General features: G+C 53.5%; 3 protein-coding genes across 3 annotated transcripts; all 3 read left to right on the top strand.

Moving 5' to 3' along the window:
* Positions 1 to 1,086: 1,086 nt before the first annotated feature.
* LOC141727264 (serine/threonine-protein kinase PAK 3-like) lies at positions 1,087 to 5,451 on the top strand. The gene is made up of 9 exons (XM_074533624.1): positions 1,087 to 1,330; positions 2,010 to 2,073; positions 2,702 to 2,750; positions 3,059 to 3,171; positions 3,430 to 3,547; positions 4,302 to 4,401; positions 4,681 to 4,877; positions 4,975 to 5,130; positions 5,350 to 5,451. Exons 1-9 carry the CDS (start codon positions 1,087 to 1,089, stop codon positions 5,449 to 5,451), a joined length of 1,143 nt encoding a protein of 380 aa, XP_074389725.1.
* Positions 5,452 to 11,165: 5,714 nt separating this feature from the next.
* On the top strand, positions 11,166 to 15,530 carry LOC141727263 (serine/threonine-protein kinase PAK 3-like). The gene is made up of 9 exons (XM_074533623.1): positions 11,166 to 11,409; positions 12,089 to 12,152; positions 12,781 to 12,829; positions 13,138 to 13,250; positions 13,509 to 13,626; positions 14,381 to 14,480; positions 14,760 to 14,956; positions 15,054 to 15,209; positions 15,429 to 15,530. Exons 1-9 carry the CDS (start codon positions 11,166 to 11,168, stop codon positions 15,528 to 15,530), a joined length of 1,143 nt encoding a protein of 380 aa, XP_074389724.1.
* A 5,722-nt stretch (positions 15,531 to 21,252) lies between these two features.
* On the top strand, positions 21,253 to 25,617 carry LOC141727262 (serine/threonine-protein kinase PAK 3-like). The gene is made up of 9 exons (XM_074533622.1): positions 21,253 to 21,496; positions 22,176 to 22,239; positions 22,868 to 22,916; positions 23,225 to 23,337; positions 23,596 to 23,713; positions 24,468 to 24,567; positions 24,847 to 25,043; positions 25,141 to 25,296; positions 25,516 to 25,617. The coding sequence occupies exons 1-9, from the start codon at positions 21,253 to 21,255 to the stop codon at positions 25,615 to 25,617; spliced, it is 1,143 nt and encodes a 380-aa protein (XP_074389723.1).
* The last annotated feature ends 413 nt before the right edge of the window (positions 25,618 to 26,030 follow it).

The following is a 26,030-nucleotide window of genomic DNA, read 5'->3' as shown; positions in this document are numbered from 1 at the left end:
CGTTTTTGTGACTCAGACTCCCGCGTGTATCAAAGTCTATGATTTCCCCTACTTCTGGGTCCTTTCCCAGCTCAGTAGAAAGCAGCTCCTAAGGAATTGGCTTTTGCCCTTCTCTCTCACTTCTGTCTGTCTGCAGGGCTCAACAGCAGGGTCAGCAGCTCCTCTGGCTGCCTCTGTCATCGAGGAAGAAGATGAAGAGGAGCAAAGGAACACCAAGCCTCAAGCTGCTGTCCCTCCACAGCCTGAACTTGCAGAGCCGGTAAGAGGCAGCTGAGCTTGGCACTGCCTTTGGGGCAGGGCCAGGCTTCCCCTTTTGGAGCAGCCCTTGTTGCTCGTGGCTGAAGATGCTGGCAGCTCTGTGCCTGCCATGACATAGTGCTGCTTCAGGCAAGCCGGGGAGCCCTGGCCAGTGCCTTCTGATGTTTGACATTTAAGCTGGCATGCTGAGAGGGCCCGAGAATGTCTCTTGGCATCAGACAAGAGGCAGCATTTCACGATTCCCAGCACAGGAGCCATCCCCTTGTGCCCATTGTCAGCACAGGCTGCCTGTGGTCAGCGGACAGAGCGGCCCAAAGACACAGTTGACAGCCTTGCAGGGGATCTGGGAGACCCTGGCCCCTGGAAGGGACCTGCCCGCTCCATGGACTAATTAGCTTCAGGCTGGGCTTCACTTCCAGCCGCTCAGAGCAGAGTTTGGAGAGGAGAATCCTCAGCAGCCCTGCATTGTAAAGGGCGGGTGGGTCTGGGCGGGGCTGGATGGGAGTTCCAAAGGGCTCCTCCCTAAAGGCTGCCATAGAGAGGGGAAATCCGGGAAACAGATCAGAGAAGGGACACGCCCCGGGCTTCTGAGTAGATGGTTGCATGCCAGCTCCGGGGTGTTTTCATTGGCCAGGAGAAGACAGGAGGAGGAAAGCAACAAGGCTCTGGGCCATGCTCTGGTCTCTTTCTGGATCTTGGCAGCCCCAGCGATACCTTGATGCCAGTGTCTAGCAGAAAAGCTGAAAACGTGGAGCATGGAAGTGGCCAAGAGGGGCTGGATCCAAGCAGCCTTTGCACTTTTCCCAAATCTGCTGCTGAGAAGGGGACATGGCTGACAGCATCTTCCGAAGGCCTTGCTTTTGCCGTGCGCTCTGCGGGGCATCTGTGCCAGCCACCCTTGTGACGGGCAACCCTTTCTTGTCCCAGCTCCAGACCGGCTCTGCCATTGAACCTGGTGCCGCTGGACCAGCATGGCCTGCAGCAGCCAGCTCGCCCCCCGCTGCCGGCACTTCCTGCAGCAGCGCAGCCCAGCCGCCCGAGATGAGGGAGGAGCAGGGCCTGAAGACACTGAGTACGTCCGCTGCATTTCTTGTCTGCCAGAGCAGCGTGTTGTGTGCGTGTGTGGGTGTAGGCTGCGCCAGAGGTTGGCCCTCGGTCTCAGAGGCACTTAGGCCTCTGTGCAGAAGCTGTTGTTGTGCTCTGAGGCAGCGCGGCAGCGCTCAGGGAGTCCCTGCTGCCTGTGAGAGCGGCTGGGCCTGCCTTGGCTCTGCCTGGGCTGCCTTCTGTGCCAAAGAGAAAAGCGGAGCTTGTTTCTGCTTGAGCAGAAGGCTGGCACCTAGCAAGTGACTAGGCCCCAGGGAGCTCTCTGGCCCCAGCTCTTTTATGGCTCTCCTTCTTACTCCCCCTCTGGCTCAGACACTTTGGGACCCGCGCTGGCCCTGCCAGTGATGGTGGGTGTGAGTGCAGAGGCTGCAAAGGCCCTTGCTTACCTCTTAGGGGCCCTTTCTTAAGGGTTCGCCATTTTTGCTTATGGCATGCGTTTCTGTGCTTGAAAGAAATAAAGGCCTTCTTGGAAAGGCCACCTGATGAAAGGTGGAGAAGATGGCCCTCCCACTTGTTGCTCTCAGCAGCTGGAAGCCAAGGGACCGCAAAGGGCCCACAGCTGCGGGCAGTGGGGCTGCCTCTGGGACGGTCTGGGCAGTGGCGTCTCTGTGTGCGAGTGAGCGCCCTGCACTGCTTTTGTCTTTCAGGGAGCCTTGTGAGTCTGGGCCAGCCAATGAGCAAATACACGGGACTTGAAGAACTCGGACGAGGGTAAGCGTGACATCAGCTGATTTTACAAAAGTGTGAGCCAGGTCTTTGGCCAGTGCAATATCAAGCATGAAGTTAGGCAAGCTCCAAGCGTGGTCAGACTCTGGCTTTACCTCCTGTCACCTGCCAGGACTGTTCGGTCACAGCAATCCCAACGCCTCATCAACAACAAGTTGTTGCTGGCAGTGTTTTGCTTGAAGCAATGAGGAGCAGGAGCTGGGAAACCTTCTGCCCCTGCAGCTTTCTGGCCTGAAAGAGCACCTTGCCATCCAAGAAATGTCAGATTCTCAAAGATGGTGTTGTGTCCTCAATTGTTCTCACATTTTTGCCACACACATGCATGCACTGGCACAAGGAGAGCGTTCTCCTTAGGTTCGGAAATGACCTGGCTGGGCATGTGCCTTGGAGATTTCCAGTGGCCCTTGGTCTTCATGCTGCACCTTAGTGTTCCATTGGACAGCCTGCCCCGCAAGGCAGAGGGCTCACGGGCTGACGTGCTGTTGGCCGGAGAGACGTCGCAGCCAGGCATTTCCTAAGGAAGGGGTCCAGGCAGCCTGGGCAGATGTGCGGCCTGGGCTTGCTTTCACTGCCAAGGGATAAAGGGCTCTTTCTGCTGCTGTTTGCTTTCTAGGGGGTTTGGAGCTGTTTATAAAGCCCTTGACACCAGCAGCGGACAACAGGTAAAGTGCTAGCAGCTCCATGCCATTTTGCACCTCTGGAGCGCTTTCCCCGCTGCTGTGAGCTCTGCCTGGAGGTTTGGGTGGCTGCTCCATGTCTGCTTCAGAGGCTGTTCCTCTGAAGTACAGTCTAGGCTCAGGGTGTAGAATGCTTTTGGGATGGCTTTTGCTGCTTCTGCTAAGCTCTGCTGTCTCTTGACAAGGCACTTTGGCCCAGCCCGCTGCCTCATTGCAGCAGCACTGGCTGCGTGCTCCTTGTGATCTCCAGCAGGCTGCGTCTTCTCAAGGGAACGGTGGCCAATGTCTTTCAGGTGGCAATCAAGATCATGTCACTCAAGGAGGAGATGTCCGAGGAGCTGGCTGCCAATGAAATCCTGGCCATGAGGGACAACAGGAATCCCAATATTGTTACCTACTTAGACAGGTTGGCATATTCTGGTGTCAATGTAGCTTTAGCTTGTGCAAGCCAGAAGAGACAATGCCCTTTGGTCACTGGCAGAGAACGGAGCTGGTGAAGATTTCTCTGCTGGTCTCCAGAGCGTGGCAGGAGGTGGAGCTGGTGTTCAATGATCTCTTGTGGCACACGTAGCTCGGAGAGCAGTTGCAAAATGCTGGCTCAGGCCCTGGGTGACTGAGGCTGTGCCTATTGCTGTCTCTCCATGCGGTGGTTTTCTTCTTCCAGCTACCTGGTGGATGCGGAGCTCTGGTTGGCCATGGAGTTCATGGACGGCGGCACCTTGTTTGATGTGCTCAGGGCAGTGTACCTGGAGGAAGGACAGATAGGCGCTGTCTGTCGGGAGGTGAGGGATCCCGCTGCTGCTTCCCCAGGCCTGCCCAGGATGCTGCTTGTCTCCTGGAGGTTAAGGAGAGCCGAGATTTCTTGTTCTCAGCTTTCCTTCGCTGCTGCTGCTGCAGTCACGCCACACAGCAGAAGAAAGAGCATGGGAAGTCAAGTGCCTGCCAATCTCAATGCACGCCTTAGGCTCTGTTCTCGCACTCTTCCATGCTGTCTGTGCTCTGGCGCTGGTGCTCACTCCCTGGCTTGGTTTCACTTGCTTCCTCTTCTCACTTTTGCCTGGGAATGTTTGCCTGGAGCCTGTCTTTGTGCCCTACATTGCTTGCCACTGGAAGGCAGGATGCAGGTGGCAGAATTTCAAGCGAAGGGCATAGAGCTGTCCTCAGCTTCAAAGGATAGCATTGCAGCCCGGATGGCGACGCATTCTGGAACAGCTCCAAGGTGCTGCTTCCTCCTCTGCTGCCACTAGGCGTCCCCAAAAATCTTTGCTGTGCCGCCTCCCAGCCAAAGGTGACGCGCTTCCTACCGAAGGCCAATGGAACTTTTGGAGGCCGAGATGCCTTCGCTTGGAAATCTAGAAAAAACTACCAAGAGAGTTGAAGCAGCAAGCTCTTCTTTGTGCCAGCACCGTGATGCTGCGCCCTAGCTCACAATTCCCTGAGAAAGCTGTCAATCCCGCTGAGCTCTTTCCTTGCTGGTGGGATGAAATCAGATCCTGCACGTCACATTGACTTTCCCTCCCTCCTTTTCTCTTCCAGTGCCTGCAAGGACTGCATTTCCTTCATTCCCGCCAAGTCATCCACAGAGACATCAAAAGCGGCAACGTTCTTGTGGGCATGGATGGATCTGTCAAGTTGGGTGGGTATCCCTGCTGGGCTGCAGCATTTCCAGCATATGTGTGGGGTGGCATTTTGGTGGCTGCCACTTGGCCAGAAGCGCCGCTTGGCCAGTGCGTGAATCGTCAGGGTGCCTTTCAAGTGGCCGATGCCTTATTTGCCTGGCTGCAGCCACGTGGAAGGAGAGCTCAGCTGCCTTTTCAGCTAGATTCAGCATGGCCGTGTCAGGCTGGCGTGGGCAGTCCTTTTGGCTGCTTTGCCAGTGGTAGCTGGCTTTGACAGGCTTTGTTCTTGTCCTCAGGTGACTTTGGCCTCTGTGCTCAGCTCAGCCCTGGGCACAGCAAGCGCAGCTCCAGCGTCGGCACTCCCAGCTGGATGGCGCCGGAGGTGGTGAGAGGAGAAGCCTACGGCCCCAAAGTGGACATCTGGTCTCTGGGGATCATGGGGCTGGAAATGGTGGAAGGGGAAGCTCCTTACCAGCGGGAAGCCCGTCTCAGGGTAAGGCGCAGCTTAGCGAGAGGGCTGTGTGTGGAGAGAGCTGTGTGTGGCTAGCAAAGGAGCAGGTGGAGTGTCCTCTTGCATCCATGTGCTGTAGGTTTTTGAACTGATTGAAAGCAACGGGCCCCCAAAACTGCAGAACCCCAGGCACCACTCGGCTCTCCTGCGTGACTTCCTCCGCTGCTGCCTGCAGGCAGACGAGGACAGGCGCTGGTCTGCCAAGGAACTCCTGCAGGTAAGAAAAAGCAAAGGGGCAAAAAGCCCTGTCTGCTGAGGACACCTGCAGGGAGGGATGAGGAGGAGTGTGGGCCACGTGGCTGAGACAGCTGCCAGGACAGGAAGGCGCAGGGGGACCTGCTGCCCTCAGTGCTCTTTCTGTGTCTTCCTGGTAGCCAAGGAATCCTGCTTGAGCCCGTGAGGATGTCATCCTGAAAATAAGGCTTCCTATCTTTGTTCTTTTTCCTCCGGGCAGCATCCGTTTGTCACCTCGGGCGATCCTGCCTCCAGCCTGGCTGCTCTCATCATCTCAGCCAAGCAAGTGCAGGAAGACAAGAGAGGAGAAGCCTGCGCCTGAGGAGGTCCTTGTGCCCCGCCAGCAGAGAGGAGGGAAACGGGATGGGTCATCTTTAGGCAGAGTTTCAGCCATCCCCTGAGTTTGAAGAGGAGCTGTGCTGTACATAGGAAATGTAATGGTTCTATAATTTGCTCCGTTTAGGTGTTAGGGTAGGTTAGGGTATGTTAGGTTAAGTTAGGTTAGGTTTGGTTAGGTTAGGTTAGGTTAGGTTAGGTTAGGTTAGGTTAGGTGTCTGTTAGGTTCAATTTAAAGCTCTGTTGTTTTTGTTTCTGAAAAAGATGTAAGTTTTCAAAAAATTAGGAAATATAGGGATTAACTTTTAAGAACTTTAGAATGTAGATAGCTTAGGTAATAGAGGATTGTTTAGCTTAGAAGAGAGTGTTGTTAATTTAGGGAAGATCTGAGGTATCTTTTAAGTTGAAATGAAAGAATTGTCATAATAAGAACTAAACTGTGAGAGGAAAAGCTGGGCTGCAGCAGAGCTGGACCCTGCAGGCACTGCAAGCTGTTGGCCTGAACAGGCCACCTGCGGGACAGAACGATGAAGATTGAGAAGTAGAGAGGGGATACTTTGTTTCATCCCGAGTGACAATAAAAGTCTAAACGATCCAGAGTGTTGTAAGACTCTCTTCCTTGCCATGCTGTAGCTAAGGGGACAGTCCCTTTCAGAGGTAGGCAGCTTTGCTTACCTTAAGTGTGCAATGCCCGTGGGAAGCTGAGAGACTTCTGAGTCATGAACAGCAGGGAATGAGCTCACATTCAGGACAACACTTGGAGGCTGATGTGCTGTCCTTGCTGGACCTCTTGAAGATGTCAGGGTGATTGGCAGGAATCAGTCTTTTGGTCCCACCCTCCTCTCACTATGTCGCCTGTGCGATGGAATGGCATTCTCACAGCGGCTTCTGGCCCTTCCTCCCTGCTTCTCCTTTCCCCCCTTTTCACCCCAGACCTCCAGGCACCCTCTGGGCCAGCCTCATCCCCACGGGTGTGTGGAACGACCAGAGCCCCCTGCAGAGCCCCATTCCCACTCTGCTGCCTCCTTGGCCTTTCCTCACATCTGGGCCAGCCTGCAGTTGCCAGGTGTTGGACACACACACAGACACAGCACACCACACCTGTCAGTGACCAACTTGATGGAGGAGCCCCTGCTCACCACCCCGGCCCTTTTACCACCAAGCTGTGGCTCCATTTCAACTCCATCTGCTGGGATGCCCACAGGGAGGGACTGCTCAGGGAATGGATGCTCCTTGAATATTGCCCACAGGCCTGGTTTCCACGCTTCCCCATTCCTCCTACCCCTAAGGCTGCCTCAGCCTTCTAAACACAATTTTTTCTTACTCTAATGGCTTCCTACGCTTTACTTAACGTGAGCACCACTACACAGTTTTGATTGCCTTTATTCTAGAATTAATAAACATAAGTTGGAAGTACTGCTAGATTTTCCCAAGTAAGACTTGAAGCAACTGCAAAAAGTAGAGAAGCTTTCTGTGCAGCTTTTCAGTTCATTGCAAGTCTCCTTCCTCTTCACTCAGTTTCAGCAGATCTGTTGATTTTCCTTTGCTCTCAGCTTTTAAGCTTCATCACTTGTCTATAGATCGGTGAAAAACCCTGTCAACGCGACGCAAATTTACTGTACTTTGTGTTTTTCCTCTTCTGGAAAAGCTGAGGCTCATGTGTTCTTCTTCTGTGATCTAGACTTTGATTCCCATCCTGGCTCTGGCTAAGAGCAGAACAAATGTTATTTCTTAACTGCTAAAAAGATCTGCTAGCAAAGGTCGCAGTTAGAGCTAAGCATGATGCTTCTCTCCCTGCATTGAATACACATCTTTGTGTCTAGGCTCGCTGATTGCCAGCAGCTCCTGGAAGCTACTGCCAAGGACAAAAGTCGTCACTATTGCTGGTTTTGACACGGATTATTTTTTGGTAGGATTTTGATCTACATCTACAGTGATCTGGATCTTTGGCACAAAGTGCCTTCAAGCAACATTTCCAAGCATCGTGGGCAATGAAGTCCAGATACTAATGAGTTGTGGTTTGTTTTAACTCTGTGTAACATACGGTACAATATCCCAAAACACATGATTTTTGAGGGATTCAGGCATTTAAAACTTAGGCTTATTCTTGTCAACCCTTTTCCTTCTTCCCTTCTGAAATCTGCATGTCCAAGTGCTAATTTCTTTCTCAGTTTGTTGAAAAGGTACCTGCCAGAGAATACTTTGTTCTTGACCCAGAGATGGGGCAACTGTCACCGTTAGGCCGGACGTGGCATACACACGTGATCAAGGTCCAAGAAGAAAAAGCTTTTATTTTATTCTGTGTGTTCTCCGGCTTATATAGTCTTAACAAAGCGTGATCTCAATTCATTCACTACATCACAATAACTTATTATATCCATTGGTGCAAAGAAATTAACGTCACCAGAATGAGCAAAAATTTTACAGAAATTTAATAAGGCAGGTATACACATCTACTTAGGCACCTAGTCTAGCTTACAAAAATTCTCCTGTATCTTTTCTAATGGGTTTCCGTGCTGGCAGCCTTGTCTTCTTCCTTGCTATGGATACCCTTGGAAATCATCATTATATCTTCTATTAACTCAGCTTTGCTTGCAGGCCAGCTTTCAAGCCCCTCCATAGGTCAGCATGCACCTGCATGCTCAAGAAGCAACTGCAGCCTATAATAGTCCTGGAAATTTGTTCTCTTTGCTTCTTTTGCCCCCTAAATGTCATTGAAGAAGTTAGGATGCTTTTCAGAACCAGCTAGGATGCCACCTAGAAGAAGCAGACTTGCTTTCAGTCAAAGCTTTTGAGACCAAAAGTCATGTTTGCTTGGGTTCCTTGGGTGCCACTTGGCTTGGTGCATTTTCTGAGTTCCCGTGCCTTCCCCAGGCAGCCTTGAGCACTGCCTTATGGGCTGGCCGGACATTTTCTGCTGCTTTATGAGTGAGGAGAGCATCCCAGGCTTTTTTTTCGCATCAGCTGGACAGAGGGTTGGCTTGCTGAGCACAAGAGAGCCGCAGAGCAGCTGCTATTGTGAGCTCAAGGCAGTGGTGCCACGTCACAGTGCTGCCAGCACAGCGTTGTCCCGGTGCGCGCGAGGCCTGGTCGTCCAGAGCAGCTCTTCCGCTCGCTCCCTGCAGGAGGATCCTCGTGCCCAAGGAGTTCTCAGCAGACGGCCTGCACCCCGAGAGGAATCTTGCTTTTCCCTTGGGTGGCATTCAGCGTGCAAACCCACACAGCGCTGCCAAAATGATGGGGCAAGTCTGTGCCGCGGTTTGCACCGTCTTTTCCGTCGTCTATTCTGGCTACTACCTGACCCAGCTGACTCGTAAGTAAAGGTTTCTCCTGGGACTGGCATCACCCGGCTTCTGCTTCGCTCTGCTCTTTATGCTGCACCAGTGACCCAGTTTCTTTGGGAACAAAATGGCCATGAAGATGCCACCGCTTTGCTCAATGTCCTGCCTCAGCTCAAGGTCCTTTTAGCATGAGCTAAAAAGGAGGCATCTGTACTGAGTGCCGGGTGCAGAGCATTTGCAGTGCAACCTGCAGCGGTTTCCTTCCCTCCCCGGGAGACTGCGTGGCAGCGGAGTCTGTCATTTCCTCAGCTTGCTGCTTCAAGCAAGACAAGATGCAAATTGCAGACTCTAGGAGAGATCCGCAGAAGTACTTCTGCCAACACAGTGGTTCTCTGCAGGAGTGAAGGAAAGCGCCTTTCGCTCCAAATTCTGCCCCTTAGAGGCCTTGGCTGCGGGACTTGACCCTTTGATGGTGTGCCCAGACTGCCATTCCCTTGGCAATGCAGCAGAAACTCCAATGCAGGGAGGGTTTGCTGCTGAGCGCAGCAGCTGTTCCCGGGCTGCTTCAGCAGGGAGCTGCCACAGCGAATGGGGCCCTTGGTGGAAGCTTTGCTGGGCTATCATCTTCAGCCAATGGATGGGAATTAGGGCATGCCATTTAAAAGAATTGATATCTAAGATGCAGGAAAGAGAAGAGGAAAATGCTGCTTGAGCTGTTGGGCACAACAGAAGCGCAAACTTTTGAAGAGCAGCGGGCATTTCCACCACCGTCTTTCTATTTCTCTCTTGGCAAAAGAGGCCCAAATGTAGCCAGAGCCTACTATAGCGTCCTTGTTGCTCTCTTGCTAGCTGTGGGAAAGAGCTGTTGCTCCTGGAGGCACGTTGGCAAAGGGAAATGCTCTGTGTGTGGACTGCCTTGTGCTGGGAGAGTCGCCAGCACAAGCACTTTTCTAAGGGCCTCTGGTTCCTTTTCCCTTGCTCGCTGCAGGTCACCTGACACGCGGATGGAGACAAGCCTGTCCTTTGGTGAGTGGCAAAGGAAGCTGTGATGTTGCTGGCGTGTGACAATTAAGCAGCAATTCTGCCAGCTTGGCCGCTTGCACTTGAGTGGGGAGTGCCAGTGTGGGAGGCTGAAAGAAAGGCCAACTGCCCGGTGGCATCAGCAGTAGCAAAGGGAGCAAATCAGCACTCGATTGCTGATTTTCCAGCCAAGAGCCTTTCAGGAGATGAAAGGCAGATGGGACGGCTCCAAGGCGTCTTGCTGCTTGTAGCCAGCAGGGAAGCTCAAATGCACAGCAAGATGGAGGAGCACCTCATTCAACCATCTTCCATGCGTTTTTGTGACTCAGACTCCCGCGTGTATCAAAGTCTATGATTTCCCCTACTTCTGGGTCCTTTCCCAGCTCAGTAGAAAGCAGCTCCTAAGGAATTGGCTTTTGCCCTTCTCTCTCACTTCTGTCTGTCTGCAGGGCTCAACAGCAGGGTCAGCAGCTCCTCTGGCTGCCTCTGTCATCGAGGAAGAAGATGAAGAGGAGCAAAGGAACACCAAGCCTCAAGCTGCTGTCCCTCCACAGCCTGAACTTGCAGAGCCGGTAAGAGGCAGCTGAGCTTGGCACTGCCTTTGGGGCAGGGCCAGGCTTCCCCTTTTGGAGCAGCCCTTGTTGCTCGTGGCTGAAGATGCTGGCAGCTCTGTGCCTGCCATGACATAGTACTGCTTCAGGCAAGCCGGGGAGCCCTGGCCAGTGCCTTCTGATGTTTGACATTTTGGCTGGCATGCTGAGAGGGCCCAAGAATGTCTCTTGGCATCAGACAAGAGGCAGCATTCCACGATTCCCAGCACAGAAGCCATCCCCTTGTGCCCATTGTCAGCACAGGCTGCCTGTGGTCAGCGGACAGAGCGGCCCAAAGACGCAGTTGACAGCCTTGCAGGGGATCTGGGAGACCCTGACCCCTGGAAGGGACCTGCCCGCTCCATGGACTAATTAGCTTCAGGCTGGGCTTCACTTCCAGCCGCTCAGAGCAGAGTTTGGAGAGGAGAATCCTCAGCAGCCCTGCATTGTAAAGGGCGGGGGGGTCTGGGCGGGGCTGGATGGGAGTTCCAAAGGGCTCCTCCCTAAAGGCTGCCATAGAGAGGGGAAATCCGGGAAACTGATCAGAGAAGGGACACGCCCCGGGCTTCTGAGTAGATGGTTGCATGCCAGCTCCGGGGTGTTTTCATTGGCCAGGAGAAGACAGGAGGAGGAAAGCAACAAGGCTCTGGGCCATGCTCTGGTCTCTTTCTGGATCTTGGCAGCCCCAGCGATACCTTGATGCCAGTGTCTAGCAGAAAAGCTGAAAACGTGGAGCATGGAAGTGGCCAAGAGGGGCTGGATCCAAGCAGCCTTTGCACTTTTCCCAAATCTGCTGCTGAGAAGGGGACATGGCTGACAGCATCTTCCGAAGGCCTTGCTTTTGCCGTGCGCTCTGCGGGGCATCTGTGCCAGCCACCCTTGTGACGGGCAACCCTTTCTTGTCCCAGCTCCAGACCGGCTCTGCCATTGAACCTGGTGCCGCTGGACCAGCATGGCCTGCAGCAGCCAGCTCGCCCCCCGCTGCCGGCACTTCCTGCAGCAGCGCAGCCCAGCCGCCCGAGATGAGGGAGGAGCAGGGCCTGAAGACACTGAGTACGTCCGCTGCATTTCTTGTCTGCCAGAGCAGCGTGTTGTGTGCGTGTGTGGGTGTAGGCTGCGCCAGAGGTTGGCCCTCGGTCTCAGAGGCACTTAGGCCTCTATGCAGAAGCTGTTGTTGTGCTCTGAGGCAGCGCGGCAGCGCTCAGGGAGTCCCTGCTGCCTGTGAGAGCGGCTGGGCCTGCCTTGGCTCTGCCTGGGCTGCCTTCTGTGCCAAAGAGGAAAGCGGAGCTTGTTTCTGCTTGAGCAGAAGGCTGGCACCTAGCAAGTGACTAGGCCCCAGGGAGCTCTCTGGCCCCAGCTCTTTTATGGCTCTCCTTCTTACTCCCCCTCTGGCTCAGACACTTTGGGACCCGCGCTGGCCCTGCCAGTGATGGTGGGTGTGAGTGCAGAGGCTGCAAAGGCCCTTGCTTACCTCTTAGGGGCCCTTTCTTAAGGGTTCGCCATTTTTGCTTATGGCATGCGTTTCTGTGCTTGAAAGAAATAAAGGCCTTCTTGGAAAGGCCACCTGATGAAAGGTGGAGAAGATGGCCCTCCCACTTGTTGCTCTCAGCAGCTGGAAGCCAAGGGACCGCAAAGGGCCCACAGCTGCGGGCAGTGGGGCTGCCTCTGGGACGGTCTGGGCAGTGGCGTCTCTGTGTGCGAGTGAGCGCCCTGCACTGCTTTTGTCTTTCAGGGAGCCTTGTGAGTCTGGGCCAGCCAATGAGCAAATACACGGGACTTGAAGAACTCGGACGAGGGTAAGCGTGACATCAGCTGATTTTACAAAAGTGTGAGCCAGGTCTTTGGCCAGTGCAATATCAAGCATGAAGTTAGGCAAGCTCCAAGCGTGGTCAGACTCTGGCTTTACCTCCTGTCACCTGCCAGGACTGTTCGGTCACAGCAATCCCAACGCCTCATCAACAACAAGTTGTTGCTGGCAGTGTTTTGCTTGAAGCAATGAGGAGCAGGAGCTGGGAAACCTTCTGCCCCTGCAGCTTTCTGGCCTGAAAGAGCACCTTGCCATCCAAGAAATGTCAGATTCTCAAAGATGGTGTTGTGTCCTCAATTGTTCTCACATTTTTGCCACACACATGCATGCACTGGCACAAGGAGAGCGTTCTCCTTAGGTTCGGAAATGACCTGGCTGGGCATGTGCCTTGGAGATTTCCAGTGGCCCTTGGTCTTCATGCTGCACCTTAGTGTTCCATTGGACAGCCTGCCCCGCAAGGCAGAGGGCTCACGGGCTGACGTGCTGTTGGCCGGAGAGACGTCGCAGCCAGGCATTTCCTAAGGAAGGGGTCCAGGCAGCCTGGGCAGATGTGCGGCCTGGGCTTGCTTTCACTGCCAAGGGATAAAGGGCTCTTTCTGCTGCTGTTTGCTTTCTAGGGGGTTTGGAGCTGTTTATAAAGCCCTTGACACCAGCAGCGGACAACAGGTAAAGTGCTAGCAGCTCCATGCCATTTTGCACCTCTGGAGCGCTTTCCCCGCTGCTGTGAGCTCTGCCTGGAGGTTTGGGTGGCTGCTCCATGTCTGCTTCAGAGGCTGTTCCTCTGAAGTACAGTCTAGGCTCAGGGTGTAGAATGCTTTTGGGATGGCTTTTGCTGCTTCTGCTAAGCTCTGCTGTCTCTTGACAAGGCACTTTGGCCCAGCCCGCTGCCTCATTGCAGCAGCACTGGCTGCGTGCTCCTTGTGATCTCCAGCAGGCTGCGTCTTCTCAAGGGAACGGTGGCCAATGTCTTTCAGGTGGCAATCAAGATCATGTCACTCAAGGAGGAGATGTCCGAGGAGCTGGCTGCCAATGAAATCCTGGCCATGAGGGACAACAGGAATCCCAATATTGTTACCTACTTAGACAGGTTGGCATATTCTGGTGTCAATGTAGCTTTAGCTTGTGCAAGCCAGAAGAGACAATGCCCTTTGGTCACTGGCAGAGAACGGAGCTGGTGAAGATTTCTCTGCTGGTCTCCAGAGCGTGGCAGGAGGTGGAGCTGGTGTTCAATGATCTCTTGTGGCACACGTAGCTCGGAGAGCAGTTGCAAAATGCTGGCTCAGGCCCTGGGTGACTGAGGCTGTGCCTATTGCTGTCTCTCCATGCGGTGGTTTTCTTCTTCCAGCTACCTGGTGGATGCGGAGCTCTGGTTGGCCATGGAGTTCATGGACGGCGGCACCTTGTTTGATGTGCTCAGGGCAGTGTACCTGGAGGAAGGACAGATAGGCGCTGTCTGTCGGGAGGTGAGGGATCCCGCTGCTGCTTCCCCAGGCCTGCCCAGGATGCTGCTTGTCTCCTGGAGGTTAAGGAGAGCCGAGATTTCTTGTTCTCAGCTTTCCTTCGCTGCTGCTGCTGCAGTCACGCCACACAGCAGAAGAAAGAGCATGGGAAGTCAAGTGCCTGCCAATCTCAATGCACGCCTTAGGCTCTGTTCTCGCACTCTTCCATGCTGTCTGTGCTCTGGCGCTGGTGCTCACTCCCTGGCTTGGTTTCACTTGCTTCCTCTTCTCACTTTTGCCTGGGAATGTTTGCCTGGAGCCTGTCTTTGTGCCCTACATTGCTTGCCACTGGAAGGCAGGATGCAGGTGGCAGAATTTCAAGCGAAGGGCATAGAGCTGTCCTCAGCTTCAAAGGATAGCATTGCAGCCCGGATGGCGACGCATTCTGGAACAGCTCCAAGGTGCTGCTTCCTCCTCTGCTGCCACTAGGCGTCCCCAAAAATCTTTGCTGTGCCGCCTCCCAGCCAAAGGTGACGCGCTTCCTACCGAAGGCCAATGGAACTTTTGGAGGCCGAGATGCCTTCGCTTGGAAATCTAGAAAAAACTACCAAGAGAGTTGAAGCAGCAAGCTCTTCTTTGTGCCAGCACCGTGATGCTGCGCCCTAGCTCACAATTCCCTGAGAAAGCTGTCAATCCCGCTGAGCTCTTTCCTTGCTGGTGGGATGAAATCAGATCCTGCACGTCACATTGACTTTCCCTCCCTCCTTTTCTCTTCCAGTGCCTGCAAGGACTGCATTTCCTTCATTCCCGCCAAGTCATCCACAGAGACATCAAAAGCGGCAACGTTCTTGTGGGCATGGATGGATCTGTCAAGTTGGGTGGGTATCCCTGCTGGGCTGCAGCATTTCCAGCATATGTGTGGGGTGGCATTTTGGTGGCTGCCACTTGGCCAGAAGCGCCGCTTGGCCAGTGCGTGAATCGTCAGGGTGCCTTTCAAGTGGCCGATGCCTTATTTGCCTGGCTGCAGCCACGTGGAAGGAGAGCTCAGCTGCCTTTTCAGCTAGATTCAGCATGGCCGTGTCAGGCTGGCGTGGGCAGTCCTTTTGGCTGCTTTGCCAGTGGTAGCTGGCTTTGACAGGCTTTGTTCTTGTCCTCAGGTGACTTTGGCCTCTGTGCTCAGCTCAGCCCTGGGCACAGCAAGCGCAGCTCCAGCGTCGGCACTCCCAGCTGGATGGCGCCGGAGGTGGTGAGAGGAGAAGCCTACGGCCCCAAAGTGGACATCTGGTCTCTGGGGATCATGGGGCTGGAAATGGTGGAAGGGGAAGCTCCTTACCAGCGGGAAGCCCGTCTCAGGGTAAGGCGCAGCTTAGCGAGAGGGCTGTGTGTGGAGAGAGCTGTGTGTGGCTAGCAAAGGAGCAGGTGGAGTGTCCTCTTGCATCCATGTGCTGTAGGTTTTTGAACTGATTGAAAGCAACGGGCCCCCAAAACTGCAGAACCCCAGGCACCACTCGGCTCTCCTGCGTGACTTCCTCCGCTGCTGCCTGCAGGCAGACGAGGACAGGCGCTGGTCTGCCAAGGAACTCCTGCAGGTAAGAAAAAGCAAAGGGGCAAAAAGCCCTGTCTGCTGAGGACACCTGCAGGGAGGGATGAGGAGGAGTGTGGGCCACGTGGCTGAGACAGCTGCCAGGACAGGAAGGCGCAGGGGGACCTGCTGCCCTCAGTGCTCTTTCTGTGTCTTCCTGGTAGCCAAGGAATCCTGCTTGAGCCCGTGAGGATGTCATCCTGAAAATAAGGCTTCCTATCTTTGTTCTTTTTCCTCCGGGCAGCATCCGTTTGTCACCTCGGGCGATCCTGCCTCCAGCCTGGCTGCTCTCATCATCTCAGCCAAGCAAGTGCAGGAAGACAAGAGAGGAGAAGCCTGCGCCTGAGGAGGTCCTTGTGCCCCGCCAGCAGAGAGGAGGGAAACGGGATGGGTCATCTTTAGGCAGAGTTTCAGCCATCCCCTGAGTTTGAAGAGGAGCTGTGCTGTACATAGGAAATGTAATGGTTCTATAATTTGCTCCGTTTAGGTGTTAGGGTAGGTTAGGGTATGTTAGGTTAAGTTAGGTTAGGTTTGGTTAGGTTAGGTTAGGTTAGGTTAGGTTAGGTTAGGTTAGGTTAGGTGTCTGTTAGGTTCAATTTAAAGCTCTGTTGTTTTTGTTTCTGAAAAAGATGTAAGTTTTCAAAAAATTAGGAAATATAGGGATTAACTTTTAAGAACTTTAGAATGTAGATAGCTTAGGTAATAGAGGATTGTTTAGCTTAGAAGAGAGTGTTGTTAATTTAGGGAAGATCTGAGGTATCTTTTAAGTTGAAATGAAAGAATTGTCATAATAAGAACTAAACTGTGAGAGGAAAAGCTGGGCTGCAGCAGAGCTGGACCCTGCAGGCACTGCAAGCTGTTGGCCTGAACAGGCCACCTGCGGGACAGAACGATGAAGATTGAGAAGTAGAGAGGGGATACTTTGTTTCATCCCGAGTGACAATAAAAGTCTAAACGATCCAGAGTGTTGTAAGACTCTCTTCCTTGCCATGCTGTAGCTAAGGGGACAGTCCCTTTCAGAGGTAGGCAGCTTTGCTTACCTTAAGTGTGCAATGCCCGTGGGAAGCTGAGAGACTTCTGAGTCATGAACAGCAGGGAATGAGCTCACATTCAGGACAACACTTGGAGGCTGATGTGCTGTCCTTGCTGGACCTCTTGAAGATGTCAGGGTGATTGGCAGGAATCAGTCTTTTGGTCCCACCCTCCTCTCACTATGTCGCCTGTGCGATGGAATGGCATTCTCACAGCGGCTTCTGGCCCTTCCTCCCTGCTTCTCCTTTCCCCCCTTTTCACCCCAGACCTCCAGGCACCCTCTGGGCCAGCCTCATCCCCACGGGTGTGTGGAACGACCAGAGCCCCCTGCAGAGCCCCATTCCCACTCTGCTGCCTCCTTGGCCTTTCCTCACATCTGGGCCAGCCTGCAGTTGCCAGGTGTTGGACACACACACAGACACAGCACACCACACCTGTCAGTGACCAACTTGATGGAGGAGCCCCTGCTCACCACCCCGGCCCTTTTACCACCAAGCTGTGGCTCCATTTCAACTCCATCTGCTGGGATGCCCACAGGGAGGGACTGCTCAGGGAATGGATGCTCCTTGAATATTGCCCACAGGCCTGGTTTCCACGCTTCCCCATTCCTCCTACCCCTAAGGCTGCCTCAGCCTTCTAAACACAATTTTTTCTTACTCTAATGGCTTCCTACGCTTTACTTAACGTGAGCACCACTACACAGTTTTGATTGCCTTTATTCTAGAATTAATAAACATAAGTTGGAAGTACTGCTAGATTTTCCCAAGTAAGACTTGAAGCAACTGCAAAAAGTAGAGAAGCTTTCTGTGCAGCTTTTCAGTTCATTGCAAGTCTCCTTCCTCTTCACTCAGTTTCAGCAGATCTGTTGATTTTCCTTTGCTCTCAGCTTTTAAGCTTCATCACTTGTCTATAGATCGGTGAAAAACCCTGTCAACGCGACGCAAATTTACTGTACTTTGTGTTTTTCCTCTTCTGGAAAAGCTGAGGCTCATGTGTTCTTCTTCTGTGATCTAGACTTTGATTCCCATCCTGGCTCTGGCTAAGAGCAGAACAAATGTTATTTCTTAACTGCTAAAAAGATCTGCTAGCAAAGGTCGCAGTTAGAGCTAAGCATGATGCTTCTCTCCCTGCATTGAATACACATCTTTGTGTCTAGGCTCGCTGATTGCCAGCAGCTCCTGGAAGCTACTGCCAAGGACAAAAGTCGTCACTATTGCTGGTTTTGACACGGAATATTATTTTTTGGTAGGATTTTGATCTACATCTACAGTGATCTGGATCTTTGGCACAAAGTGCCTTCAAGCAACATTTCCAAGCATCGTGGGCAATGAAGTCCAGATACTAATGAGTTGTGGTTTGTTTTAACTCTGTGTAACATACGGTACAATATCCCAAAACACATGATTTTTGAGGGATTCAGGCATTTAAAACTTAGGCTTATTCTTGTCAACCCTTTTCCTTCTTCCCTTCTGAAATCTGCATGTCCAAGTGCTAATTTCTTTCTCAGTTTGTTGAAAAGGTACCTGCCAGAGAATACTTTGTTCTTGACCCAGAGATGGGGCAACTGTCACCGTTAGGCCGGACGTGGCATACACACGTGATCAAGGTCCAAGAAGAAAAAGCTTTTATTTTATTCTGTGTGTTCTCCGGCTTATATAGTCTTAACAAAGCGTGATCTCAATTCATTCACTACATCACAATAACTTATTATATCCATTGGTGCAAAGAAATTAACGTCACCAGAATGAGCAAAAGTTTTACAGAAATTTAATAAGGCAGGTATACACATCTACTTAGGCACCTAGTCTAGCTTACAAAAATTCTCCTGTATCTTTTCTAATGGGTTTCCGTGCTGGCAGCCTTGTCTTCTTCCTTGCTATGGATACCCTTGGAAATCATCATTATATCTTCTATTAACTCAGCTTTGCTTGCAGGCCAGCTTTCAAGCCCCTCCATAGGTCAGCATGCACCTGCATGCTCAAGAAGCAACTGCAGCCTATAATAGTCCTGGAAATTTGTTCTCTTTGCTTCTTTTGCCCCCTAAATGTCATTGAAGAAGTTAGGATGCTTTTCAGAACCAGCTAGGATGCCACCTAGAAGAAGCAGACTTGCTTTCAGTCAAAGCTTTTGAGACCAAAAGTCATGTTTGCTTGGGTTCCTTGGGTGCCACTTGGCTTGGTGCATTTTCTGAGTTCCCGTGCCTTCCCCAGGCAGCCTTGAGCACTGCCTTATGGGCTGGCCGGACATTTTCTGCTGCTTTATGAGTGAGGAGAGCATCCCAGGCTTTTTTTTCGCATCAGCTGGACAGAGGGTTGGCTTGCTGAGCACAAGAGAGCCGCAGAGCAGCTGCTATTGTGAGCTCAAGGCAGTGGTGCCACGTCACAGTGCTGCCAGCACAGCGTTGTCCCGGTGCGCGCGAGGCCTGGTCGTCCAGAGCAGCTCTTCCGCTCGCTCCCTGCAGGAGGATCCTCGTGCCCAAGGAGTTCTCAGCAGACGGCCTGCACCCCGAGAGGAATCTTGCTTTTCCCTTGGGTGGCATTCAGCGTGCAAACCCACACAGCGCTGCCAAAATGATGGGGCAAGTCTGTGCCGCGGTTTGCACCGTCTTTTCCGTCGTCTATTCTGGCTACTACCTGACCCAGCTGACTCGTAAGTAAAGGTTTCTCCTGGGACTGGCATCACCCGGCTTCTGCTTCGCTCTGCTCTTTATGCTGCACCAGTGACCCAGTTTCTTTGGGAACAAAATGGCCATGAAGATGCCACCGCTTTGCTCAATGTCCTGCCTCAGCTCAAGGTCCTTTTAGCATGAGCTAAAAAGGAGGCATCTGTACTGAGTGCCGGGTGCAGAGCATTTGCAGTGCAACCTGCAGCGGTTTCCTTCCCTCCCCGGGAGACTGCGTGGCAGCGGAGTCTGTCATTTCCTCAGCTTGCTGCTTCAAGCAAGACAAGATGCAAATTGCAGACTCTAGGAGAGATCCGCAGAAGTACTTCTGCCAACACAGTGGTTCTCTGCAGGAGTGAAGGAAAGCGCCTTTCGCTCCAAATTCTGCCCCTTAGAGGCCTTGGCTGCGGGACTTGACCCTTTGATGGTGTGCCCAGACTGCCATTCCCTTGGCAATGCAGCAGAAACTCCAATGCAGGGAGGGTTTGCTGCTGAGCGCAGCAGCTGTTCCCGGGCTGCTTCAGCAGGGAGCTGCCACAGCGAATGGGGCCCTTGGTGGAAGCTTTGCTGGGCTATCATCTTCAGCCAACGGATGGGAATTAGGGCATGCCATTTAAAAGAATTGATATCTAAGATGCAGGAAAGAGAAGAGGAAAATGCTGCTTGAGCTGTTGGGCACAACAGAAGCGCAAACTTTTGAAGAGCAGCGGGCATTTCCACCACCGTCTTTCTATTTCTCTCTTGGCAAAAGAGGCCCAAATGTAGCCAGAGCCTACTATAGCGTCCTTGTTGCTCTCTTGCTAGCTGTGGGAAAGAGCTGTTGCTCCTGGAGGCACGTTGGCAAAGGGAAATGCTCTGTGTGTGGACTGCCTTGTGCTGGGAGAGTCGCCAGCACAAGCACTTTTCTAAGGGCCTCTGGTTCCTTTTCCCTTGCTCGCTGCAGGTCACCTGACACGCGGATGGAGACAAGCCTGTCCTTTGGTGAGTGGCAAAGGAAGCTGTGATGTTGCTGGCGTGTGACAATTAAGCAGCAATTCTGCCAGCTTGGCCGCTTGCACTTGAGTGGGGAGTGCCAGTGTGGGAGGCTGAAAGAAAGGCCAACTGCCCGGTGGCATCAGCAGTAGCAAAGGGAGCAAATCAGCACTCGATTGCTGATTTTCCAGCCAAGAGCCTTTCAGGAGATGAAAGGCAGATGGGACGGCTCCAAGGCGTCTTGCTGCTTGTAGCCAGCAGGGAAGCTCAAATGCACAGCAAGATGGAGGAGCACCTCATTCAACCATCTTCCATGCGTTTTTGTGACTCAGACTCCCGCATGTATCAAAGTCTATGATTTCCCCTACTTCTGGGTCCTTTCCCAGCTCAGTAGAAAGCAGCTCCTAAGGAATTGGCTTTTGCCCTTCTCTCTCACTTCTGTCTGTCTGCAGGGCTCAACAGCAGGGTCAGCAGCTCCTCTGGCTGCCTCTGTCATCGAGGAAGAAGATGAAGAGGAGCAAAGGAACACCAAGCCTCAAGCTGCTGTCCCTCCACAGCCTGAACTTGCAGAGCCGGTAAGAGGCAGCTGAGCTTGGCACTGCCTTTGGGGCAGGGCCAGGCTTCCCCTTTTGGAGCAGCCCTTGTTGCTCGTGGCTGAAGATGCTGGCAGCTCTGTGCCTGCCATGACATAGTGCTGCTTCAGGCAAGCCGGGGAGCCCTGGCCAGTGCCTTCTGATGTTTGACATTTAAGCTGGCATGCTGAGAGGGCCCGAGAATGTCTCTTGGCATCAGACAAGAGGCAGCATTCCACGATTCCCAGCACAGGAGCCATCCCCTTGTGCCCATTGTCAGCACAGGCTGCCTGTGGTCAGCGGACAGAGCGGCCCAAAGACGCAGTTGACAGCCTTGCAGGGGATCTGGGAGACCCTGGCCCCTGGAAGGGACCTGCCCGCTCCATGGACTAATTAGCTTCAGGCTGGGCTTCACTTCCAGCCGCTCAGAGCAGAGTTTGGAGAGGAGAATCCTCAGCAGCCCTGCATTGTAAAGGGCGGGGGGGTCTGGGCGGGGCTGGATGGGAGTTCCAAAGGGCTCCTCCCTAAAGGCTGCCATAGAGAGGGGAAATCCGGGAAACAGATCAGAGAAGGGACACGCCCCGGGCTTCTGAGTAGATGGTTGCATGCCAGCTCCGGGGTGTTTTCATTGGCCAGGAGAAGACAGGAGGAGGAAAGCAACAAGGCTCTGGGCCATGCTCTGGTCTCTTTCTGGATCTTGGCAGCCCCAGCGATACCTTGATGCCAGTGTCTAGCAGAAAAGCTGAAAACGTGGAGCATGGAAGTGGCCAAGAGGGGCTGGATCCAAGCAGCCTTTGCACTTTTCCCAAATCTGCTGCTGAGAAGGGGACATGGCTGACAGCATCTTCCGAAGGCCTTGCTTTTGCCGTGCGCTCTGCGGGGCATCTGTGCCAGCCACCCTTGTGACGGGCAACCCTTTCTTGTCCCAGCTCCAGACCGGCTCTGCCATTGAACCTGGTGCCGCTGGACCAGCATGGCCTGCAGCAGCCAGCTCGCCCCCCGCTGCCGGCACTTCCTGCAGCAGCGCAGCCCAGCCGCCCGAGATGAGGGAGGAGCAGGGCCTGAAGACACTGAGTACGTCCGCTGCATTTCTTGTCTGCCAGAGCAGCGTGTTGTGTGCGTGTGTGGGTGTAGGCTGCGCCAGAGGTTGGCCCTCGGTCTCAGAGGCACTTAGGCCTCTGTGCAGAAGCTGTTGTTGTGCTCTGAGGCAGCGCGGCAGCGCTCAGGGAGTCCCTGCTGCCTGTGAGAGCGGCTGGGCCTGCCTTGGCTCTGCCTGGGCTGCCTTCTGTGCCAAAGAGAAAAGCGGAGCTTGTTTCTGCTTGAGCAGAAGGCTGGCACCTAGCAAGTGACTAGGCCCCAGGGAGCTCTCTGGCCCCAGCTCTTTTATGGCTCTCCTTCTTACTCCCCCTCTGGCTCAGACACTTTGGGACCCGCGCTGGCCCTGCCAGTGATGGTGGGTGTGAGTGCAGAGGCTGCAAAGGCCCTTGCTTACCTCTTAGGGGCCCTTTCTTAAGGGTTCGCCATTTTTGCTTATGGCATGCGTTTCTGTGCTTGAAAGAAATAAAGGCCTTCTTGGAAAGGCCACCTGATGAAAGGTGGAGAAGATGGCCCTCCCACTTGTTGCTCTCAGCAGCTGGAAGCCAAGGGACCGCAAAGGGCCCACAGCTGCGGGCAGTGGGGCTGCCTCTGGGACGGTCTGGGCAGTGGCGTCTCTGTGTGCGAGTGAGCGCCCTGCACTGCTTTTGTCTTTCAGGGAGCCTTGTGAGTCTGGGCCAGCCAATGAGCAAATACACGGGACTTGAAGAACTCGGACGAGGGTAAGCGTGACATCAGCTGATTTTACAAAAGTGTGAGCCAGGTCTTTGGCCAGTGCAATATCAAGCATGAAGTTAGGCAAGCTCCAAGCGTGGTCAGACTCTGGCTTTACCTCCTGTCACCTGCCAGGACTGTTCGGTCACAGCAATCCCAACGCCTCATCAACAACAAGTTGTTGCTGGCAGTGTTTTGCTTGAAGCAATGAGGAGCAGGAGCTGGGAAACCTTCTGCCCCTGCAGCTTTCTGGCCTGAAAGAGCACCTTGCCATCCAAGAAATGTCAGATTCTCAAAGATGGTGTTGTGTCCTCAATTGTTCTCACATTTTTGCCACACACATGCATGCACTGGCACAAGGAGAGCGTTCTCCTTAGGTTCGGAAATGACCTGGCTGGGCATGTGCCTTGGAGATTTCCAGTGGCCCTTGGTCTTCATGCTGCACCTTAGTGTTCCATTGGACAGCCTGCCCCGCAAGGCAGAGGGCTCACGGGCTGACGTGCTGTTGGCCGGAGAGACGTCGCAGCCAGGCATTTCCTAAGGAAGGGGTCCAGGCAGCCTGGGCAGATGTGCGGCCTGGGCTTGCTTTCACTGCCAAGGGATAAAGGGCTCTTTCTGCTGCTGTTTGCTTTCTAGGGGGTTTGGAGCTGTTTATAAAGCCCTTGACACCAGCAGCGGACAACAGGTAAAGTGCTAGCAGCTCCATGCCATTTTGCACCTCTGGAGCGCTTTCCCCGCTGCTGTGAGCTCTGCCTGGAGGTTTGGGTGGCTGCTCCATGTCTGCTTCAGAGGCTGTTCCTCTGAAGTACAGTCTAGGCTCAGGGTGTAGAATGCTTTTGGGATGGCTTTTGCTGCTTCTGCTAAGCTCTGCTGTCTCTTGACAAGGCACTTTGGCCCAGCCCGCTGCCTCATTGCAGCAGCACTGGCTGCGTGCTCCTTGTGATCTCCAGCAGGCTGCGTCTTCTCAAGGGAACGGTGGCCAATGTCTTTCAGGTGGCAATCAAGATCATGTCACTCAAGGAGGAGATGTCCGAGGAGCTGGCTGCCAACGAAATCCTGGCCATGAGGGACAACAGGAATCCCAATATTGTTACCTACTTAGACAGGTTGGCATATTCTGGTGTCAATGTAGCTTTAGCTTGTGCAAGCCAGAAGAGACAATGCCCTTTGGTCACTGGCAGAGAACGGAGCTGGTGAAGATTTCTCTGCTGGTCTCCAGAGCGTGGCAGGAGGTGGAGCTGGTGTTCAATGATCTCTTGTGGCACACGTAGCTCGGAGAGCAGTTGCAAAATGCTGGCTCAGGCCCTGGGTGACTGAGGCTGTGCCTATTGCTGTCTCTCCATGCGGTGGTTTTCTTCTTCCAGCTACCTGGTGGATGCGGAGCTCTGGTTGGCCATGGAGTTCATGGACGGCGGCACCTTGTTTGATGTGCTCAGGGCAGTGTACCTGGAGGAAGGACAGATAGGCGCTGTCTGTCGGGAGGTGAGGGATCCCGCTGCTGCTTCCCCAGGCCTGCCCAGGATGCTGCTTGTCTCCTGGAGGTTAAGGAGAGCCGAGATTTCTTGTTCTCAGCTTTCCTTCGCTGCTGCTGCTGCAGTCACGCCACACAGCAGAAGAAAGAGCATGGGAAGTCAAGTGCCTGCCAATCTCAATGCACGCCTTAGGCTCTGTTCTCGCACTCTTCCATGCTGTCTGTGCTCTGGCGCTGGTGCTCACTCCCTGGCTTGGTTTCACTTGCTTCCTCTTCTCACTTTTGCCTGGGAATGTTTGCCTGGAGCCTGTCTTTGTGCCCTACATTGCTTGCCACTGGAAGGCAGGATGCAGGTGGCAGAATTTCAAGCGAAGGGCATAGAGCTGTCCTCAGCTTCAAAGGATAGCATTGCAGCCCGGATGGCGACGCATTCTGGAACAGCTCCAAGGTGCTGCTTCCTCCTCTGCTGCCACTAGGCGTCCCCAAAAATCTTTGCTGTGCCGCCTCCCAGCCAAAGGTGACGCGCTTCCTACCGAAGGCCAATGGAACTTTTGGAGGCCGAGATGCCTTCGCTTGGAAATCTAGAAAAAACTACCAAGAGAGTTGAAGCAGCAAGCTCTTCTTTGTGCCAGCACCGTGATGCTGCGCCCTAGCTCACAATTCCCTGAGAAAGCTGTCAATCCCGCTGAGCTCTTTCCTTGCTGGTGGGATGAAATCAGATCCTGCACGTCACATTGACTTTCCCTCCCTCCTTTTCTCTTCCAGTGCCTGCAAGGACTGCATTTCCTTCATTCCCGCCAAGTCATCCACAGAGACATCAAAAGCGGCAACGTTCTTGTGGGCATGGATGGATCTGTCAAGTTGGGTGGGTATCCCTGCTGGGCTGCAGCATTTCCAGCATATGTGTGGGGTGGCATTTTGGTGGCTGCCACTTGGCCAGAAGCGCCGCTTGGCCAGTGCGTGAATCGTCAGGGTGCCTTTCAAGTGGCCGATGCCTTATTTGCCTGGCTGCAGCCACGTGGAAGGAGAGCTCAGCTGCCTTTTCAGCTAGATTCAGCATGGCCGTGTCAGGCTGGCGTGGGCAGTCCTTTTGGCTGCTTTGCCAGTGGTAGCTGGCTTTGACAGGCTTTGTTCTTGTCCTCAGGTGACTTTGGCCTCTGTGCTCAGCTCAGCCCTGGGCACAGCAAGCGCAGCTCCAGCGTCGGCACTCCCAGCTGGATGGCGCCGGAGGTGGTGAGAGGAGAAGCCTACGGCCCCAAAGTGGACATCTGGTCTCTGGGGATCATGGGGCTGGAAATGGTGGAAGGGGAAGCTCCTTACCAGCGGGAAGCCCGTCTCAGGGTAAGGCGCAGCTTAGCGAGAGGGCTGTGTGTGGAGAGAGCTGTGTGTGGCTAGCAAAGGAGCAGGTGGAGTGTCCTCTTGCATCCATGTGCTGTAGGTTTTTGAACTGATTGAAAGCAACGGGCCCCCAAAACTGCAGAACCCCAGGCACCACTCGGCTCTCCTGCGTGACTTCCTCCGCTGCTGCCTGCAGGCAGACGAGGACAGGCGCTGGTCTGCCAAGGAACTCCTGCAGGTAAGAAAAAGCAAAGGGGCAAAAAGCCCTGTCTGCTGAGGACACCTGCAGGGAGGGATGAGGAGGAGTGTGGGCCACGTGGCTGAGACAGCTGCCAGGACAGGAAGGCGCAGGGGGACCTGCTGCCCTCAGTGCTCTTTCTGTGTCTTCCTGGTAGCCAAGGAATCCTGCTTGAGCCCGTGAGGATGTCATCCTGAAAATAAGGCTTCCTATCTTTGTTCTTTTTCCTCCGGGCAGCATCCGTTTGTCACCTCGGGCGATCCTGCCTCCAGCCTGGCTGCTCTCATCATCTCAGTCAAGCAAGTGCAGGAAGACAAGAGAGGAGAAGCCTGCGCCTGAGGAGGTCCTTGTGCCCCGCCAGCAGAGAGGAGGGAAACGGGATGGGTCATCTTTAGGCAGAGTTTCAGCCATCCCCTGAGTTTGAAGAGGAGCTGTGCTGTACATAGGAAATGTAATGGTTCTATAATTTGCTCCGTTTAGGTGTTAGGGTAGGTTAGGGTATGTTAGGTTAAGTTAGGTTAGGTTTGGTTAGGTTAGGTTAGGTTAGGTTAGGTTAGGTTAAGTTAGGTTAGGTTAGGTGTCTGTTAGGTTCAATTTAAAGCTCTGTTGTTTTTGTTTCTGAAAAAGATGTAAGTTTTCAAAAAATTAGGAAATATAGGGATTAACTTTTAAGAACTTTAGAATGTAGATAGCTTAGGTAATAGAGGATTGTTTAGCTTAGAAGAGAGTGTTGTTAATTTAGGGAAGATCTG

This window comes from Zonotrichia albicollis, chromosome Z (genome assembly GCF_047830755.1).
Source record: "Zonotrichia albicollis isolate bZonAlb1 chromosome Z, bZonAlb1.hap1, whole genome shotgun sequence".
NCBI lineage: Eukaryota > Metazoa > Chordata > Aves > Passeriformes > Passerellidae > Zonotrichia > Zonotrichia albicollis.
The sequence above is the reverse complement of the archived record's forward strand: the minus strand, read 5'-3'. Positions and strand labels throughout refer to the sequence as shown.

What these genes read in the sequence shown, in the direction of transcription:
- LOC141727264 (XM_074533624.1), top strand. Translation starts at nt 1,087, where the DNA reads ATGGCTGACAGCATCTTCCGAAGGCCTTGCTTTTGCCGTGCGCTCTGC. An exon ending in TAGGCGCTGTCTGTCGGGAG is followed by an intron (nt 3,548 to 4,301) that starts GTGAGGGATCCC and finishes TTTCTCTTCCAG; the next exon opens with TGCCTGCAAGGACTGCATTT. An exon ending in AGGTAAGAAAAAGCAAAGGG is followed by an intron (nt 5,131 to 5,349) that starts GCAAAAAGCCCT and finishes TCCTCCGGGCAG; the next exon opens with CATCCGTTTGTCACCTCGGG.
- LOC141727263 (XM_074533623.1), top strand. Translation starts at nt 11,166, where the DNA reads ATGGCTGACAGCATCTTCCGAAGGCCTTGCTTTTGCCGTGCGCTCTGC. An exon ending in TAGGCGCTGTCTGTCGGGAG is followed by an intron (nt 13,627 to 14,380) that starts GTGAGGGATCCC and finishes TTTCTCTTCCAG; the next exon opens with TGCCTGCAAGGACTGCATTT. An exon ending in AGGTAAGAAAAAGCAAAGGG is followed by an intron (nt 15,210 to 15,428) that starts GCAAAAAGCCCT and finishes TCCTCCGGGCAG; the next exon opens with CATCCGTTTGTCACCTCGGG.
- LOC141727262 (XM_074533622.1), top strand. Translation starts at nt 21,253, where the DNA reads ATGGCTGACAGCATCTTCCGAAGGCCTTGCTTTTGCCGTGCGCTCTGC. An exon ending in ACACCAGCAGCGGACAACAG is followed by an intron (nt 22,917 to 23,224) that starts GTAAAGTGCTAG and finishes AATGTCTTTCAG; the next exon opens with GTGGCAATCAAGATCATGTC. An exon ending in AGGTAAGAAAAAGCAAAGGG is followed by an intron (nt 25,297 to 25,515) that starts GCAAAAAGCCCT and finishes TCCTCCGGGCAG; the next exon opens with CATCCGTTTGTCACCTCGGG.